At 43.2% G+C, this 20420-nt stretch overlaps 1 protein-coding gene across 2 annotated transcripts in view; it reads right to left on the reverse strand.

Moving 5' to 3' along the window:
* The window catches only part of EP300 (E1A binding protein p300), a 94182-nt gene that overhangs the window by 54861 nt on the left and 18901 nt on the right, over window positions 1-20420 (reverse strand). For both annotated transcript variants that reach the window (XM_055252744.2, XM_055252743.2), the window contains exons 2-4: window positions 12264-12898; window positions 2813-2989; window positions 1430-1691 (exon numbers count right to left, since the gene is read on the reverse strand). In XM_055252744.2, the coding sequence (XP_055108719.2) occupies window positions 1430-1691; window positions 2813-2989; window positions 12264-12898 (1074 nt within the window). The remainder of the gene's footprint in view (window positions 1-1429; window positions 1692-2812; window positions 2990-12263; window positions 12899-20420) is intronic.

Raw genomic sequence — 20420 nt, forward strand, 5'->3', positions numbered from 1 at the left:
ATGGTGGCAGGCGCCTATAGTCCCAGCTACTCGGGAGGCTGAGGCAGGAGAATGAACCCGGGAGGTGGAGCTTGCGGTGAGCCGAGATCACGCCACTGCACTCCAGCCTGGGCGACAGAGCGAGACTCCATCTCAAAAAAAAAACAACTGTGTTTTTATCATTTCCTAAAATAATGTCACTATCAGTAAAGGAGTCTCAAATTGGCACCCCTTTTTTTATGGCAGCTTTATCCATAATTGCCACAGAATAGATGCAGCCAAGACAACCTTTACCAAGTGAGTTAACGGTGATGATGCATTTAGACAATAGAATTTTTTAAATGCTTTGGGGTATAAATATTTTTAAAATTGCACATATTGGCCGAGCGCAGTGGCTTATGCTTGTAATCGTAGCACTTTGGGAGGCCAAGGCCGGAGGACCACAAGGTCAGGAGATCGAGACGATCCTGGCCAACATGGTGAAACCCCGTCTCCACTAAAAATACAAAAAATTAGCCGGGCATGGTGGTAGGCGCCTGCCTGTAGTCCTAGCTACTTGGGAGGCTGAGGCAGGAGAATGGCATGAACCTGGGAGGTGGAGTTTGCAGTGAGCCGAGATTGCACCACCACACTCCAGCCTGGGCAACAGAGTGAGACTCCGTCTCAGAAAACAAATAAATAAAATTAAAAAATTGCACATATTTATGTACACTTTTTTTTTTTTTTTTTTTTTGAAACAGGGTTTGGCTCTATCGTCCGGGCTGGAGTGCAGCAGTATGTCGTCGAATCACACCAACCCCTGCCTCTTGGGCTCAAGCCATCCTCCCACCTCAATCTCCCAAGTAGCTGGGACTACAGGAACACACCCAGACATCTGGCTGATTTTCTTTAGTAATTTTTTGTAGAGACGAGGTTTCACCATATTGCCCAGGCTGGTCTTGAACTCCTGACCTCAAGTGATCTGCCCACCTCTGTCTCCCAAAGTGCTGGGATGACAGGCATGAGCCACTGCGCCCAGGCTTTTTTAAAGACATGGTCTCACATTGTCACCCAGGCTGGAGTACAGTGGTGCAATAATAGCCCCCTGCAGCCTTGACTTCCTGGGCTCAAGCAATCCTCCTTCCTCAGCCTTCTTAGTCCCTCAGCTAGGACTACAGGTGCACCACCACGCCCAGCGAGGTCTTGCTATGTTGTCCAGGCTGGTCTCAAACTCCTGGCCTCAAGCAATCCTCCCCATTTGGCCTACCAAAGTGCTGGGATTATAAGTGTGAGCCACCACACGTGGTCTAATGTATACATTTTGGTGACTTTGTACATACACAGACACCATCACCACAATTAAGGTACTAAACATATCCATCACCACAAAATAGACTTGATCACATTTTCCCTCTTCTCCCTGGCTATAAAAATTAATTGCTAAGTACAGTAACCTTGTGGGTCCACTTACCTTGGCAAGACTTGCCTGACTGGCAGTGTGTCATGTGGTTTAGGACATTCTTCATTGTGCGACAGTGGGGAAGGTTGCACTGCCTCACCTCCCCATTGGCCTGTTCCCGGCGCTGGCACTTGTGAGCATGCAAAAGGAGAACAAGTTGCTGCTGGATGAGCTTGCGCTTCTCTGGATCAGCTGTATGTGCTCCAGAACCCATCCCTTGGGCGACTGGAGTCACCAGGCCTGGCTGCTGGACCTGCGGGGCTGGCTGTTGACCCTGAGAGATGTAACAATATATTTAATGGTAGGAGTCATAATATGCTATTTCTTAATAAATAGAGATGTGGATATTTTCAATGAAAATTTTTATGGTTAGCCTACTATAAGCCAGACTCCATTTTTTGACACATGGAATTCATAAACCATGGCTCCTACCTTTAAGAAGCTCAATTTAATAAGAAAAATGACATTACGAAGTTATATAAGTATGTATAATATACAGAGAGCAAAAGCAGAGAGGACATGGTAAACTCCAGTAGGAGAGGGAAGGGTGAGAAGGCATCTGTAGTTAAAAGCACACCCAAATTAGGTTTTTAAAGAGCAATGAAGAACTTCTCAGGAGACTCAGCAGAGGGGTCTTTCAGGTTGGTGAAAAACTAGTTTTTCTAAACTCTGGGAGAAATTTAGTTTCTTTAATTAAAAAGTGAAGATTTCAGGCCGGGTGCGGTGGCTCATGCCTGTAACCCTAGCATGTTAGGAGGCCGAGGCGGGCGGATCACCTGAGGTCGGATGTTCGAGATCAGCCTGACTAACATGGAGAAACCCTGTCTCTACTAAAAATACAAAGTTAGCCGGGCATGATGGCACATGCCTGTAATCCCAGCTACTCAGAAGGCTGAGGCAGGAGAGTTGCTTGAACCCGGGAGGCAGAGGCTGCAGTGAGCCGAGATGGCACCACTGCACTCCAGCCTGGGCAACAAGAGCTAAACTCCGCCTCAAAAAAAAAAAAAAAAAAAAAAAGTGAACATTTCTCAGGACAGAGATGACATGTTTAATTCATCTGTACAGCTCTAGTACAGTGAAAGGTTCCACTTTCGTATCCTATGGAAATGCTCACAAGACCAAGCTGCTGAATGGCAGGCCTCTAAAACTTCATTGTAGCAGTCCACTTACTCCTGTTTGGATCAACATGCTCACTGATCAATAACCACACGGAACAAAAAAACAGAGAAATGGAAAGGAAGCACAAGCCTCCTCACAGGGATCATCAATTACATATCAATTTAGGCTCCTAGTGTGTACAAATCCCAGCGTATATAACAGAAGGGTGAAAGTTTAACACAATTCTTTTGTCAAAATGCCAGTTTGAAAACAAGTCTGTAATGGATTAGTACTCACCATGTTGGGCATTCCTCCACCAGGAACTGTCTTTTTGTCCATAGCAAATGGAGATAAGTTATTTGATAGTACAGTCTTTGTCTGAATCTGGAGACCAAGGCCACTGGCTCCAATCTGCTGTCCAGGATTCTGAGTATATGGTGAACCATAAGGATTTGGGTTGTTCATCATTCCCATCTAAGAGTAAGAAACAAAAGAAAACAAAATGAGCAATAAAATTTAAGACATTATTATTCCTTTTCTGATTTTACTTCCTAGCTCACAAAGATAGTTTCAAAGGAAATTCTCAGCTTCTATCAGAAAACACACTACAGCTTGGGCAACGTGGCAAAACCCCATCTCTACTAAAAAATACAAAAATCAGCTGGGCATGGTGGCGCATGCCTATAGTCCCAGCTAATTGGAAGGCTAAAGTGGGAGGATCAGTTAAGCCTGGGAGGTAGAGGTTGTAGGGAGCTATGATCACAAAAAACCAAGTGGCCAGGCCTGGCGACTCATACCTGTAATCCCACCACTTTGGGAGGCCAAGGCAGGAGGGTTTCTTGAGGCCAGCAGTTTGAGAACATTCTGGGGACATGATGAAACCCTATCTGTACCAAAATACAAAAACAAAAAACAAAAAAACAAAAAACAGCCAGGCACGGTGGCTCACACCTGTAATCTCAGCACTTTGGGAGGCCGAGGCAGGCAGATCACGAGGTCAGGAGATCGAGACTATCCTGGCTAACACGGTGAAACCCTATCTCTACTAAAAATACAAAAAATTAGCCGGGTGTGGTGGCGGGCGCCTGTAGTTCCAGCTACTTGGGAAGCTGAGGCAGGAGAATGGAGTGAACTCCGGAGGCGGAGCTTGCAGTGAGCAGAGATCACGCTGCTGCACTCCAGCCTGGGCGAAAGAGCAAGACTCCATCTCAAAAAAAAAAAAAAAAAAAAAAAAAAAAAAAAAAAAAATGGGAAAGAAAAGAAAAGAAAAGCTGGATGTGGTGGCATGTGCCCGTGGTCCCAACTACTCAGGAGGCTGAGGTAGGAGAATCACCTGAGCCTGGGAGGTTGAGGCTGCAAGTGAGCCATGATCAGACCACTGCACTCCAGCCTCAGCAACAGTGAGAACCTGTCTCCAAAACAAAAACAAACAAACAAAAAAACCCACTATACAAAGTATGCTAATGACAACATACTTTCAAGATTAAGATCAAAATTAAGATTTAGGGGCCGTGGGTATGGTAAATTTACAGAGCTATTTTCGTAAATATTTGAAATAAAGATGTTTTAGAAATACTTTTAATCATCTTCATTTAATTCTATCTGCTAAACAAGGTTTGCCATTCATTTCCATTAAGTAACACATGATGCTATATGGCGAATTCAACTTAATAAGCCATCTAACCCCTTTGTCATGTTCAAGCATTTGAATGTTTCCTTATTATTTTTTGACTATTAAAAAATAGAGACAGGGTCTTGCCATGCTGCCCAGGCTGGTCTCAAACTCCCAGGCTCTAGCAATCCTCCCACCTCAACTTCCCAAAGTGCTGGGATTATAGGTGTGAACCACCACGCTTGGCCTCATTTGAATAATTATTCCTGTATTTCGTTTGTATAAAAAGTAGAAAACTGATGGTTTGGGAATATGTCCTTTTTTGTGTAGGGACACTGATAACAGTGTTTTTTTAAAACCTCTGATTCTGACTCCTTTACATAGAGCATGCTAAAGTCCAGACTCCACACTATTCCTTGCTGTTTTAAACCTAGCTGCTCTATTAAGTCACCTGCTTGGCCCTTCAAGTCATTTGACTTTGCAACCCTTATGTACTTTTCTGTTTTTGAGACAAAGTCTCGCTCTGTCACCCAGGCTGGAGTGCAGTGGTGCAATTTCGGCTCAGTGCAATCTCCGCCTCCTGGGTTCTCCTGCCTCAGCCTGAGTAGCTGGAACTACAGGCGTGCGCCACCACACTCAGCTAATTTTTTAACTTTCAGTCGAGATGGGGTTTTGCCATGTTGGCAAGGCTGGCCTCGAACTCCTGACCTCAAGTGATCTGCCTGCCTCAGCCTCCCAAAGTGTTGGGATTACAGGCGTTAGCCATTGTGTCGGCTCCCTATGTACTTTAAAGAGTAGTTTCTTTTCTATATTTATGTTAAGTTCACCTGGAGCCATTATACTATAATAATAATTAATTGAAAAACAGCATCTATTATTCTAAAGTCAAATGTTTTACTGATAATGAAAGTTATAAAAGTGCATTTTCATTAATCTTTCAAATTATTTTAAAATAATTCAAAATGGGGCCAACTTTATATCCCAAACATAAAGTTTGAAGCCACTGTCCTCTTCTGCCAAATTACACATAGGATCCCAACTATAAGTCACCATCACTACGAGAAATATTGAGCAAGCACTCAGAATAACTCAAGATGCTACAGCTACTGCCCAATTAAAGGATTCATACCAGATTTCTCTGTCTGCCAAGATCAGTCAAACGGCCCTTCAATTCTACCTCTAAAAGCACACATAGACACTAAAACCCTTCCCATGTATTCCTACCCACTGTGACTGTCTTAACTCAAACCTATCACAGTGCCTGCACAAACTGTGGACAACAGGTTTGCCTGTCTTCTGTTTTCACCTGCCTCTATAAAAGAAAAAAATCAACCCCACAGTACGTATACCAAAGCCTTTATGAAGTCTGACTACCTATCTATGGTATCTTATATATTTCCTGTACTGATTTCTTAAACTCTGAAAGTATGCTCCTTGAGCCTCCAGCATTTGCCTCAAGCTTTTCCCTTTCCCTACAACTGAACAGTAGCACATTTCCTTTCCTATTTGACTCCTTAATGCTAACCTGGAAATAAACACCAAGTTCACAGAGAGGCATTTTCTGTTGGTTCCTTAGATAGTACAACCTAACTAAGAAACACCTGCAGATTCTACTCATCCTTATAATTTCAAATGTTACTACCTCTGTGAAGCATCTGTTTTAGACAGGTACAGAGCTCTTAATAAAATCTTTTTTCTTTTACATTTTCTATAAAAAGACAGGGTCTCGGGCCGGGCGCGGTGGCTCACGCTTGTAATCCCAGCACTTTGGGAGGCCAAGGCGGGTGGATCACGAGGTCAGGAGATCGAGACCACGGTGAAACCCCATCTCTACTAAAAATACAAAAAAAATTAGCCAGGCGTGGTGGCGGGCGCCTGTAGTCCCAGCTACTCGGAGAGGCTGAGGCAGGAGAATGGCGTGAACCCGGGAGGTGGAGCTTGCAGTGAGCCGAGACTGCGCCACTGCACTCCAGCCTGGGCGACAGAGCGAGACTCCGTCTCAAAAAAAAAAAAAAAAAAAAGACAGGGTCTCACTCTGTTGCCTAGGCTGGAGTGCAGTCGCATTATCATAGCTCACTGTAATTCCCAACCTCTGGGCTCAAGCAATTCTCCCATCTCAGCCTCCCAAGTAGATGGGACTACAAGCTTGCACCACCATGACCAGCTAATTTTTATTTTTATTTTTGCAGATGTTGCCCAGGAGTTGACTCAACTCCTAGCCTCAAGCAATCCTTCTGCCTAAGTGCTGGGATTACAGACACCATGCCTGGCCTAAAATTCGTTCTTTAAATCATATGCAATATCTATACTCTGCAAATCTATGAATATGACATCTTTTTCAGTTCAGCAGTTTGTCTCTATTAAAAAAAGACAAAAAAATATAAATTAATCTTCTTCATGCTATTACCAAAAAATGAAAAAAAAAAAAAAAGTTAAAGAACATTTTCATTTTCCAGATGAAATTCAGAGACTAAGGTAAGTAATTTACAAGAATGATTTACACATAATTTACAAGTGGCAATTTGATGGAAGCATAAAAGAATGAGATGGCCTGAAATGCGAAGCATTCAGAGAAGATAATTTCTTGGTCGGGCACGGTGGCTCACGCCTGTAATCCCAGCACTTTGAGAGGCGGAGGTGGATGGATCACCTGAGGTCAGGAGTTTGAGACCAGCCTGGCCAACATGGTAAAACCCTGTCTCTACTAATAATACAAAAATTATCTGGGTGTGGTAGCACACACCTGTAATCCCAGCTACTCGGGAGACTGAGGCAGGAGAATCATTTAAACCTGGGAGGCAGAGGTTGCAGTGAGCCAAGATTAGGCCATTGCACTCCAGCCTGGGCAACAAGAACGAAACTCTGTCTCCAAAAAAAAAAGAAAAGAAAGAAAAAAACCTTCTTGATTCTATGTAAATATGGCCAAAAGATTGCAGAGGCAATAGAATGCAGAAACAGGTTTATATCAAGTCAAGGCTACTTTTGGTAGTTACAAATCTGGCTCCAAGTGCTGCTGCTACCTATGTTTTGTTTAAAGTACTAGTATTTATCCTATGTGGCTCCAATAATATCCATACCTATACATGGGGTTGTTGCTTAACCTGTTTCTCACTAGCATGAAAATTCATGATAGACATAGTATGAAAGTCATTCTATCACAGAACCTGCATGACAAACAATAAAAGACTAAGACAATAAATTATGCCCTCAAGAGTCGTATTATCTGAATCAACAAAATGCTGGAATTTCTAAGCTGTGTTGTCTCTTGTTCATAAATGTAATGTCTTTATCCAAATATTTCCCCAAACAATCTGATCCTTCATGATTGCATGCCTTGCCTGCCTAGACCAACTCAATTTCAACCAGTTCCTGACACTGCTTGTTCCCTTAATCACGATGCATTACCTGGAAACTCCAAGCTCCTCTATGGCAGACTATGGGTTTAAATACACAGACTACACTGACTGCTGATCAGCTGGCAGTAATTTCTTCCTGACACTTTTGGTCACTGTGACCAAAAAAGATTCTCCAGCTTTTGTTTTTCCATCTCCCACAGAGATCTGCTGAGGAGTTAGAAAATAACAACCAACCTCCAGATCATTGCCCCTTCTATCTCCTGAGCCCCCCTTCTTTACTCCCCACACTAACTGTAATAAGGAAGGAATATTTTGTACTTAATTTCTGCTACACTATACTTATTTGATCTTGTTTCTTTCTCCATAGCTAACATGCTCCAGATGTCCAATTACCCACCACCATACAAATAGCTACCTAAACTAAAAAGGAGAGGGTGAAGAAGCCACACACAGTTCTAGGCAGCTACAAGAAATGGGTCCTGCAGACAACTATTCTTTCTTTTTCTAAAAAAAGAAAAAAAAAAAACAAAGAAAAAAGAAAAGTAGAGATGTTGCCCAGGCACATCTCGAACTTCTGGCTTCAAGAGATCCTCCTGCCTCAGCCTCCCAAAGTGGTAGGAATACAGATGTGAGCCACTGAGCCATGCCTGTTTTTTCTTCTTGAAAAAAATGTGGCCAGGCTTAGTGGCTCCTGTCTGTAATCTGAGCACTTTGGAAGACCAAGGCAGGTGGACTGCTTGATGCCAGGAGCCTGGTAACAGCCAGGGCAACATAGTGAGACCCTGTCTCAACAAAAATAACTGGCAGGGCATGACAGTCCCTGTAGTACCAGCTACTTAGGAGGCTGAGGTAGGAGGATTGCTTAAGCCTGGGATATCAAGGCTGCAAGTGATCTGTGATGGTGCCACTGCACTCCAGCCTGGGTGATAGAAAGAGATCCTGTCTCAAAAACAAAAGTAACTTAAAGCATTCTGGCTTTGATTAGTTTATGCTGAATCTAAAGATTGGGGTAAAAGGCAGTATGATCCAAGTTTCTTCCCATAAATCACCATGGGTCAGACTTTTGGAAGACAGCTGTAGTAGTAATGTCACCACCTGCCTGCACATCCTGAACCACAGATTCATCCATGAAAAGAACTGTGTGCAAAAGCTGATGTCATTTGCCAACAGGGTTACAGTCATCAAATCTCACTGAAAACTTCTTTACACCTTAAATCCTAATTCTTAAATATCACAAGTCTTAGGAGTTTAAGAAATGTAATGCGTACAATTCACTCTACAAGATAATTTTAGGGGCCGGGCGCGGTGGCTCACGCTTGTAATCCCAGCACTTTGGGAGGCTGAGGCGGGCGGATCACGAGGTCAGGAGATCGAGACCACAGTGAAACCCCGTCTCTACTAAAAATACAAAAAATTAGCCGGGCGTGGTGGCGGGCGCCTGTAGTCCCAGCTACTCGGAGAGGCTGAGGCAGGAGAATGGCGTGAACCCGGGAGGCGGAGCTTGCAGTGAGCCGAGATTGCGCCATTGCCTGGGCGATACAGCGAGACTCCGTCTCAAAAAAAAGAAAAAAAAAAAAAAAAAAAAGATAATTTTAGGACTTGGTACAGTGGAAGGGCAACTACTGGCATGGGTGTGCCATGACACAAGGATAATTTTTTTTTTTTGGTAGAGATGGGGGTCTCACTATGTTGCTGGGGCTGGTCTGGAATGATTCTAGGTGTAAACTGCTGCACCCAGCCTTAAGTGGTTATCTTATCCTAAACCTACATAACTTAAAAATTTTTTTAAATTTATTAAACATTTAAAGCTCCCTCATTTGTCAAACACTGATATAAGTACTCTACGACACATCAATATAGGTGGGCTCATTTAAAATAAGGAAACAGGCGCAGGCGCAGTGGCTCATGCCTATAGTCCCAACACTTTGGGAGGCCGAGGTGGGCAGATCACTTGAGGTCAGGAGTTCACAACAAGCCTGGGCAACATGGTGAAACTCCTTCTCTACTAAAAATACAAAAATTAGCCAGGCATGGTGGTGCATGCCTGTGGTCTCAGCTACTTGGAGGCTGAGGCAGGAGAACTGCCTGAACCCGGGAGGCAGGGGATGCAGTGATCCAAGATCACACCACTGCACTCCAGCATGGGCAACAGCAAGACTTGGTCTCAAAATAAAAATCAAATAAGGAAATAAAATATCGTTTAACAGAAGTTTAAAATTTGAATTCCTCCTTCTCATCAAAATACAAGCTCCACAAGGACAGGGATTTTTGTTTTGTTCACTTCTATATAAACCCAGTTTCTGAAAGAAATTAAGATTATAACCATAATCGTCCCATATCCCCAAGCAGATGTCAATGAGCCTTTCCTTATTTTTCTCCATAGCACTTACCTGGAATACTCTAAAATTTATATCTATGGGCACAGTAGAAAGTAGGTTACATTGGCCGGGCGCGGTGGCTCACGCTTGTAATCTCAGCACTTTGGGAGGCCGAGGCGGGTGGATCACGAGGTCAGGAGATCGAGACCATGGTGAAACCCCGTCTCTACTAAAAATACAAAAAAAATTAGCCGGGCGTGGTGGCGGGCGCCTGTAGTCCCAGCTACTCGGAGAGGCTGAGGCAGGAGAATGGCGTGAACCCGGGAGGCGGAGCTTGCAGTGAGCCGAGATTGCGCCACTGCACTCCAGCCTGGGCCACAGAGCGAGACTCCGTCTCAAAAAAAAAAAAGAAAGTAGGTTACATAAAGTAAGTTCATTCACTACTTTAACCCTAAAGTATTTTGTCCACCAGTGAGGGTTTATTGTAAGTCTGTCATCCCTCCTCTCCATAGCAGAATATAAACATCAGTGGCAAGGACTTTATCTCTTCATAGCTATGTTCCTAGATCCTAGAAAAGGTACTTAATAATTTACCTTGTTGTTTCTGGTTCTCACTCCAAATATTCTAAGTAAACTACACTGACACAGCAATCTAAAAGTGTCAGAGGCTGGGTGCAGTGGCTCACACCTGTAATCCTGGCACTTTGAGAGGCTGAGACAAGGGGATCACTTGAGCCCAAGAGGAGTTTGAGATTAGCTTGAGCAACATAGTAAGACCCCATCTCTAAAAAAAAAAAAAAAAAAAAAAAAATCAGCCAGGCATGGTGGTATGTGCCTTTAGTTCCAGCTACTCAGGAGGCCGAGGTAAGACTGTTTAAGCCTGGCAGGTTGAGGCTGCAGTAAACCATGATTAGGCCAGTGCACTCCAGCCTGGGTGACAGAGCAAGACCCTGTCTCAAAAAAAAAAAAAAAAAAAAAAAAGGTGCAGGGGGTGAGGGGCAGAAAGCGAGAATCTACAAAGAAGGAACGCTAAAACAGAGTCCTAACTTGTCAATATTCTTGCAGCAAAAAAAAATTTTAAGGTTTTTGAATTCCTACATGTCACCTCAGTTCCCCCCAACACAAGTTTGTCCATCTGTCTCCAATTCACACTTGCATTCTCTGTCACCATCAAGGTTCTCTTTTTTTTTCTCCCTTAAATAGAAGATGGGGTCAATGCTACCTGGTTGGTCTCTTAACTCCTGGGATCAAGCGATCCTCTAGCCTTGGCCTCCCAAAGATTACAAGCATGAGCCACTGCACCCAAGATTCTCAGGAACACAGAAGTCCTGGTGTCTGCTCAAATTATTCCTGTTACAGAGAAAGCTTGCTCCTGACTCCTTGTGAAAATCGTACCTATCTCCAATTTCATCTTCCAAGTGAAGCCATCTCTCATTCAACAAAAACTAACTACATGCCAGGCACCGGCAACCATAGTGTGATCCCATTTTAAGAAAAACGGATAAAATATGTAAAGAAAAATATGAAGAAATAAGCACTAAAGTATGTGTGATTATGTCTTATTTATGTATACAGGATACACATTTAAAAGTTTAAAATATTTTTAATATACTTAGCATTCTCTAGTTAATAAAGCTAACAGAAGTCTTTGGCCAAGTTCTGGTTCACTGAAACATCTACACTGTTGAGGTTTCACATAAACAAATGCACCTTAATTTCCGTCAACCAATAAAGAAAAATAACAGTTAATACATTTCTCAGAATAAATGTATCTCTTGAAAACTAGGGACATTTGAAGCAATAGGAACAAATGGAGTCTCCATCTGAAGATAGTGTAATGCCAGCCATCTCAAAATTGTAATTTTATAAGGAGGCTACAAGGCTAAACTGGACTTGGAAATGAGATATAAACATTCCAATACTTGTGCCAGAGAGAACCAGCATTAGCCAGCAATCATATGGAAGTACGAAGTTATAGAATACCAGTTGTAAAATAAATGTTTTACTTAAATACAGGCAGTTCTTTTTTTTTTTTTTTTTTCCTGAGATGGAGTCTTGCTCTGTCGCCCAGGCTGGAGTGCAGTGGCGCAATCTCGGCTCACTGCAAGCTCCGCCTCCCGGGTTCACGCCATTCTCCTGCCTTAGCCTCTCCGAGTAGTTGGGACTACAGACGCCCGCCACCACGCCCAGCTAATTTTTTTCTATTTTTAGTAGAGACGGGGTTTCACCGTGGTCTCGATCTCCTGACTTCGTGATCCGCCTGCCTCGGCCTCCCAAAATGCTGGGATTACAAGCGTGAGCCACCGCGCCCGGCCCAGGCAGTTCTTAAAACTTATGACAGCACAGTAAATTCCTGGCATGTAACAGTGGAAACTACTATACAATGTAAGGCAAACCCTCCATCCCTCATGACAATACTCACATGCATGCTGACTGTGCACACAAACCAAAACTGTACTTACCTTAAGAGGCTGGGGGCCTCTTAATCCTGTTTGTCCTCCCATCTGGGGAGAGCCCTGCTGAAGAGGCTCAGTCAGTAAGTTGCCAGCACTTCCCATGCCTGGGTTTGGGTACTGCATATTCTGTCGCCCTCGGCCTGCTCCAATGGAACCGTTCATGACTTGATTAGGCATTATCCCTTGTCCATTGCCTGCAGCCAACATTCCAGGATTCATGCCAGCATTCATCCCTGTGTTCATTCCCATGGCAGGCTGGTTTACTGGACTGTTCATCATACCTGTTGACTGCGTAGGACCCTGATTTGGTCCACTAGTGCCCATCCCCATGTTGGGAGAAGTCAAGCCTGCCTGTGTCATTGGGCTTTTGACCATGCTATTTATCAAACCTAATCCAGGACTGTTCTGTTGGGCCTGGCTGGCCATGACTTGACCTGGGCCACCAACTCCCATATTGAGGTTAGGGGAACTACCAGATCGCAGTAATTCTGACAGCTGTTTATGTTTAGAAGCCGCATCTTGTACTATGCCAAGACTTGTCTGAAGCTGATTAATATCACCACCATTGGTTAGTCCCAATTCTGTAGAGTTGATTAATTCATCTGGTAAGTCGTGCTCCAAGTCAAATAGAGAGCCGAAATCTAAAAGCAAAGGGAAAAGACAAAGGTCAAAGTATGACAAAACCAAAATAAAAAACTGCTCTATGTTTTCTTCTTAATAAGCATTAAATATCACTTCCAAACCTCACTCCACGTTTTTCTATTTATTTGAGACAGGGTCTTGCTCTGTTGCACAGGCTGGAGTGCAGTGGCACGATCTTGGTTCACTGTAACCTCCATCCACAGGTTCAAGTGATTCTACCATCTCGGCCTCCCAAGTAGCTGTGACTACAGATGCGCACCACCACACCCGGCTAAATTTTGTATTTTTAGTAGAGGCGGGGCTTGCCATGTTGACCTGGCTGGTCTTACACTCCTGAGCTGAAGCTCTGTCCGCATCAGCCTTCCAAAGTACTGGGATTACAGGTGCAAGCCACCACACACAGCCCTATATATATACTATTGTATATATGTATTGTAGTTTTTTAGGTCATACTAAAACCATTTTTATAGATTGTTTAAATTGAGGGGATACTTGGTTATATCAACAGACTTAAACACTTAAGAACTGTACCTAAAATAAGACCAAAGGGATTGAAAGTACAACACCCCCCATCAATGACAGACTGGATAAAGAAAATATGGCACATATACACCATGGAATACTATGCAGCCATAAAAAAGGATGAGTTCATGTCCTTTGCAGGGACAAGGATGAAGCCTGGAAACCATCATTCTCAGAAAACTAACACAGGAAGAGAAAACTAAACACTGCATGTTCTCACTCATAAGTGAGAGTTAAACAATATGAACACACGGACACAGAGAGGGGAACATCAGACACCAAGGCCTGTCGGAGGATGGGGGGCTAGGGGAGGATAGCATTAGGACAAATACCTAATGTAGATGACGGATTGATGGGTACAGCAAACCACCATGGCACATGTATACCTATGTAACAAACCTGCACGTTCTGCACATGTATCCCAAAACTTAAACTATAATTAAAAAAAGAAAAAACATTCTAAATAATGTTATAGAATTAGCATAATAGTTGAAATAAAATTTTATTTTTTGCTAAAAAAAAGTACAACACCCATTATTACATGAGTTGCTAGCTAAAGGTTTGTATCCACAGTCATGGAAAAAAGAAATGCAATTAAGCTGTATTAATATTCCCAAGTTCCTTAGAAGAACAGTTAAAATATCTATAACAAACTAAACTCAGGATGGAAAGAAAACATTTTAAATATTGTAATACATAAAGACAGACAACTGATACAAAAGATCTGTCATTTGTGGAACATTCAGTGTGTGCTCCAGTTAAGCAGAGGGCTATCCACCATTTTTACCAAGTTCCTATATAGTACCTGCCTCAAAGTAGGCCTTCAACAGGCTGAGTTTTTGACCTGTAGCCTACAGAATGCTTTCCTTAACCAAAATCTAGCCAGAATAGGGTACAACACCATGCCTCTGGCTCCTTCACCATACAAACCATCCCCATCAAAAACAGAGTGCAAGACCAGCCCTGGTAGCTCACACCTGTAATCTCAGTACTTTGGGAGGCCAAGGCAGGAGGAATTCTTCAGCCCAGGTCAACATAGCAAGACCCTGTCTCTACAAACAATAAAGTCAGCTAGGTGTGGCGGCACTAAGCTATAGTCCTAGCTACTCAGGAGGCCAAGGTGGGAGGATTACTTGCGTCCAGGAATTTGAGGTTGTAGTGAGCTCTAACGGCACAACTGCACTCCAGCCTGGGTGACAGAGCAAGATCCTGTCTCAAAAAAGAACAAACAAACAAAACTGGGTGCTAAGTATAGATTAATGCAGGGTTTCTCAACCCTGGCACTATTAACATTTTGAGCTATGTGATAATTCTTTGTTGTGGGTGGAGGGGGATTGTCTTGTGCCCTCTAATATCACCAGGAGACTCCTGAGTCTTTCTACTTATGCCAGTAGCACCCATATCCCAATTGTGACAATCAAAACTGTCTCCAGACATCACCAAAAGTCCCCTGGGGGAAGAAAATTACTCCTGATTGACCTACTGATAGTATTAACTTATTATAGAAATTATTTGAGGTTTCTTTCCTTTTGATTCTCTAAAGTAGTTTTCACATTAAAAAGGCATTACTGGATGCTGGGCACAGTGGTACATACCTATAGTCCAAGCTACTCAGGAGGCTGAGGCAAGAGGATAGCTTGAGCCCAGGAATTCACATCAAGTCTGGGCACTGTGAGACTCTGTCTACTAACAACAACAAAAAATCTACAGCTATTATCCTCTTAAAAAATAGTCCATCCCTTGAAGACAAAATATTGCCTTAATGGTCTACTTGATCCAATTAATCTTGGTTCCTAAGTATAACTCTTCCTGTATGTGCCCTTCTTATTCTTGTAGTTTTTTTTTTTCCTTCCCAATCCTGCTCCTTCTGTACCTTTTACCATTTTATCATGTCACTGCAATTATCTCTGGGTTTGCCTCCTCTCCTCCCCTTGCCATCCCTTGTGACCACCCCTCACTCTACCCATACACTCTTTGAAAAGGACGTGTTTTACCACTTATATACCAGCTCCTTGCCTACTGGCAACATAGTAAGCACGTGGTCACATATTAACTAAACCAACATGTGGTCATATATAAACTAAATCAAATTGTATCCCAAGATCTCAGGGCATAATTTAGAGTCCAGAGTTCTACAGAATTACTCTTTCCTTTTGAAATATCATATGGACTCCTCCATCAAAAATGTGTCACAAGGCTGAGCACTTTGGCTCACAACCTGTAATCTCAGCACTTTGTGAGGCCAAGGAGGGCAGATGGCTCAAGCTTAGCAGACCAGCCTGGGCAACATGGAGAAAACCAAACTGTACAAAAAAATACAAAACTTAGCCAGGCCTAGTGGCCTGCACCTGTGGTCTCAGCTACTAGGGAGGCTGAGGAAGGAGGATCGCGGCAGCTTGAAAAGTTGAGGCTGCCGTGAGCCGTGAATGCACCACTGCACTCTAGCCTGGGTGACAGAGCGAGATCCTATCTCAAACAACAACAAATACCCAAATGTGTAACAAAACTGACCTAAAACCACTATTCAAAAATGACTGCTTAATATACTAATATAGTTCCTTCATTATTTCCTTATATTTACGTGTTTTACAAAACTGAGATCATACTTTATTTGCAATTTTTACTTTTCCCCTGGAGTATCCAAGAAAATATTTTATCATTAGCATACTGAACATAGAGGGCAAAAAAATCTCCACTTTAGAAATTTTAAAAACAGGCAGTGATAAATTACAAAAGAAATCACAAAGGAAATTGAGTAATAAAAAAAAGTATTTCAAAACCTAAAGGCCTATGTTAGAAAATAAAGTTAAAAATTAATGAATTCTCTAGTGAGTCTCCTGAGGTTGCTAAAAAATAGTGAATTAAGTATCCAAATTATATTAGAAAAACAGTATTAATAGGAAGAAGACAATCAAAGATTAAAGCATAAATGAAAGAGGAAATAGGAACATAACAGCATTACCAAAACTAGAAGTTAGTTTTTTGGAGTAACAAAAGACGAACTTCAAGAAGGTTAAGAAAAAAAGAAAATTAAAAGACAAAGCAATACTATTATCAACTTTATACAAATAAAGAAAATATACAAAATAAATAAATTCCAGAGAAAATACTCAAACCTTAATAAAAAAGAAATCATATTGGATTATGGAATGTACCAGTTTCTCCAACAAATCCATAGCATAAGCTGGGGGTGGGGGTGGAATCCTGATTCAAACAAGCCAACTCTGAACACACATTTTGAAATGAGTGTAAGAGATATTTAAGTACAGACTGAGTAATGGGTGATATCAAGAAATCATTAACTTTACTGACTGTAACAATGGCATAATTTTAAAATAAACCCTTTTTACTGAAAGATATATACTGAAATATTTCTGGTGAAATGACATGGCTAGGATTTGCTTTAAAATACTCCAGCAAAAAAGGAGGGAAGAGTAGTATAATATACTAGTAAACTTGAAGCTGGGTAATAGGCACATGGGATTTTTTTATAATATATTCCATTAAATTGAAATTTCCCATTTATAAAAGTTTAAAAGAAAAACACAAGAGAAACCAGAACACTGTAATCCTACTACTACTAGAGAAATAAGTCCTTGGTTAATCTTTCCATAAAGAAAGCACCATATCCGAATTGTTTACAGGCATGCCCTACACCGAACTTTCAAGGAAAATACAATTCGAGCTAACACAAATACTTCTAAACAAAACAGAAATAATATTATAAAAATTACACATGGCCAATGTAAGAAAAACACAGGCCAATCTTCTTCATGGACACAGAAACAAGACTCTTTAAAAAGAGCAAACCAAAGTCTTAAAAATCATCATCAAGCTGGGATAATCCCAGGAATCCAGGGGACACTAGAACATCTATAAACTGTCATTTGCCATAGTAACAAAGGATAAAGAAAATATAAGATTCATCTTGGCCAGGCACAGTGGCTCACACCTGTAATCCCAGCACTTTGGGAGGCCAAAGTGGGCAGATCACTTGAGGTCAGGAGCTTGAGACCAGCCTGGCCAATACAGTGAAACCCCGTCTCTACTAAAAACAAAACAGAACAAAAAATTAGCTGGCTGTGGTGGCGGGCACCTGTAATCCCAGCTACTTGGGAGGCTGAAGGGATCGCTTGAACCTGGGAAGCAGAGGTTGCAGTGAGCAGAGACAGGGCCACTGCACCCCAGGATGGGTGACAGAGCGAGACTCCGTCTCACATACACACATAAAAAAAGAGGTGGCTTGGCCGGGCGCGGTGGCTCAAGCCTGTAATCCCAGCACTTTGGGAGGTCGAGGCGGGCGGATCACAAGGTCAGGAGATCGAGACCATCCTGGCTAACACGGTGAAACCCCGTCTCTACTAAAAATACAAAAAATTAGCCGGGCTTGTTGGCGGGCGCCTGTAGTCCCAGCTACTTGGGAGGCTGAGGCAGGAGAATGGCGTGAACCCGGGAGGCGGAGCTTGCAGTGAGCCGAGATCGCGCCACTGCACTCCAGCCCGGGGGACAGAGAAAGACTCCGTCTCAAAAAAAAAAAAAAAAAAAAAAAAAAAGAGGTGGCTGGGCGCGGTGGCTCATGCTTGCAATCCCAGCACTTTGGGAGGCCGAGGCGGGTAGATCACGAGGTCAGGAGAGATCGAGACCATCCTGGCTAACACAGTGAAACCCCGTCTCTACTAAAAAATACAAAAAATTAACCGGGCACGGTGGCAGATGCCTGTAGTCCCAGCTACTTGGGAGGCTGAGGCAGGAGGATGGCGTGAACCCGGGAGGCAGAGCTTGCAGTGATTGGGGATCGCACCACTGCGCTCCAGCCTGGGCAACAGAGTGAGACTCTGTCTCAAAAAAAAAAAAAAAAAAAGGTTACAAGTTCTAAAAAAGAAAAAAAAGAGAAAAAAGTCCGGGCATGGTGGTTCTTGCCTGTAATCCCAGCACTTTAGGAGGCCAAGGCAGGCGTTCACCTGAGGTCGGGTGTTCGAGACCAGCCTGAGCAACATAGAGAAACCCCGTCTCTACCAAAAACACAAAATTAGCGGTACGTGGTGGCGCAAGCCGTAACCTCAGCTAGTCAGGAGGCTGAGGCACAAGAATTGCTTGAATCCAGGAGGCAGAGTTTGCAGTGAGCAGAGACTATACCACTGTATTCCGGCCTGGGTGACAACAGTGAGACTCTATCTCAAATTAAAAAAAAAAAAAAAAAAGGCCGGGCGCGGTGGCTCACACTTGTAATCCCAGCACTTTGGGAGGCCAAGGCGGGCGGATCATGAGGTCAGGAGATCGAGACCACGGTGAAACCCCGTCTCTACTTAAAAATACAAAAAATTAGCCAGGCGTGGTGGCGGCCGCCTGTAGTCCCAGCTACTTGGAGAGGCTGAGGCAGGAGAATGGCGTGAACCCGGGAGGTGGAGCTTGCAGTGAGCCGAGACTGCGCCACTGCACTCCAGCCCGGGCGACAGAGCGAGACTCCATCTCAAAAATGAAAAAAAAAAAAAAAAAAAAAAAAAAAAAAAAAAAGATTTATAACATAGGGAAAAACTGACAATGTATAAAACAGGTGTAAACTCAAAAGTAAAGGTTGACTAAATAGAATATCTCAAACATTTAAGACAGAAATCCTCAGTATTAAAGACATCATTCCCCAACACTGATCTATAGATTCAATGCAGTATCAATCAAACTTCTAGAAGTTTGTCAAGAAACTGGACAAGATGATTCTAAAGTATACACAGATCCCAAGGACTACTGGAAGTGTGAAAAAATAAAAAGGAAAAGACAGCCAGCAGGGTGGCTCACCCCTGTAATCCTAGCACATTGGAAAGCCGAGTGGAGAAAGACCACCTCTCTACAAAAATATTATTTTAAAAAATTAGCTGGATATAGGCCGGATGTGGCGGCTCACATCTATAATCCCAGCACTTTGGGAGGCCGAGGTGGGTGGATCGCTTGAGGCCAGGTGTTCAAGACTCGCCTGGCCAACACAGTGAAACCCCATCTCTACTAAAAATAAAAAAATCAGCTGGGAATGGTGGCGTGTGCCTGTAGTCTCAGCTAGTCGGGAGGCTGAGGCAGGAGAATCGCCTGAACCCAGGAGGCAGAGGTTGCAGTGGTGCCACTGCACTCCAGCTTGGGCAACAGAGTGAGACTTTGTCTCAAAAAAAAAAAAAAAAAAAAATTAGCTGGATATGCTGGCATGCACCTACAGGTCCCAGTTACCCAAAGGGCCTGCTTGAGCCCAGGAGGTTGAGGCTGCAGTGTGCTATGATCCTGCCACTGCACTCCAGCCTGGGTGACCAAGTGAGGCTCTGTCTCAGTAACTTAAAAAAAAAAGGGGGGGGGGCAGGATGGGCACAGTGGGTCGCACCTGTAATCCCAGCACTTTGGGAGGCCAAGGCGGGCGGATCACCTGAGGTCAAGAGTTCGAGACCAGCCTGGCCAACATCGTGAAACCCCATCTCTACTAAAAATACAAAAATTAGCTGGGCATGTTGGCAGGCGCCTGTAATCCCAGCTACTCAGGAGGCTGGGGCAGGAGAATCGCTTGAGCCCGGGAGGCAGAGGTTCCATTTAGCTGAGATCACGCCATTGCACTCCAGCCTGGAAAGCAAAGCGAGACTACATCTCTGGGGGGGAAGGGGGGAAGCATGGCCTGAAGCTTGGCTCTCAGAAGCTCCAAAAACACCAACTTTGTCCGTCCCCGTCCTCCTCTCGCCGCCGAAGAAAAAAAAAGATGCAGGGAATAACCTTGTTTCCATCTCTGCATAACAGCAAAGTGCCCACTTCATGTTATTTGTGATTAAATGAGTGAATAAATGTAAAGTGTTTAGAACAGTACCTGGCACACGCTAAGCACTATAAACATGTTACCTATTGTTATTCAATGGACTCATTACACCATTAGGAGATAGCCCAGCTTACAATGATGACAGCGTACATTTATCCAGCACTTTCAATGTGTCAGGCATTTTTCTTGGCACCTCACATGTTTATTCTCATTAATCT

Source organism: Symphalangus syndactylus, chromosome 18, assembly GCF_028878055.3.
Source record: "Symphalangus syndactylus isolate Jambi chromosome 18, NHGRI_mSymSyn1-v2.1_pri, whole genome shotgun sequence".
In the NCBI taxonomy this organism is placed as follows: domain Eukaryota; kingdom Metazoa; phylum Chordata; class Mammalia; order Primates; family Hylobatidae; genus Symphalangus; species Symphalangus syndactylus.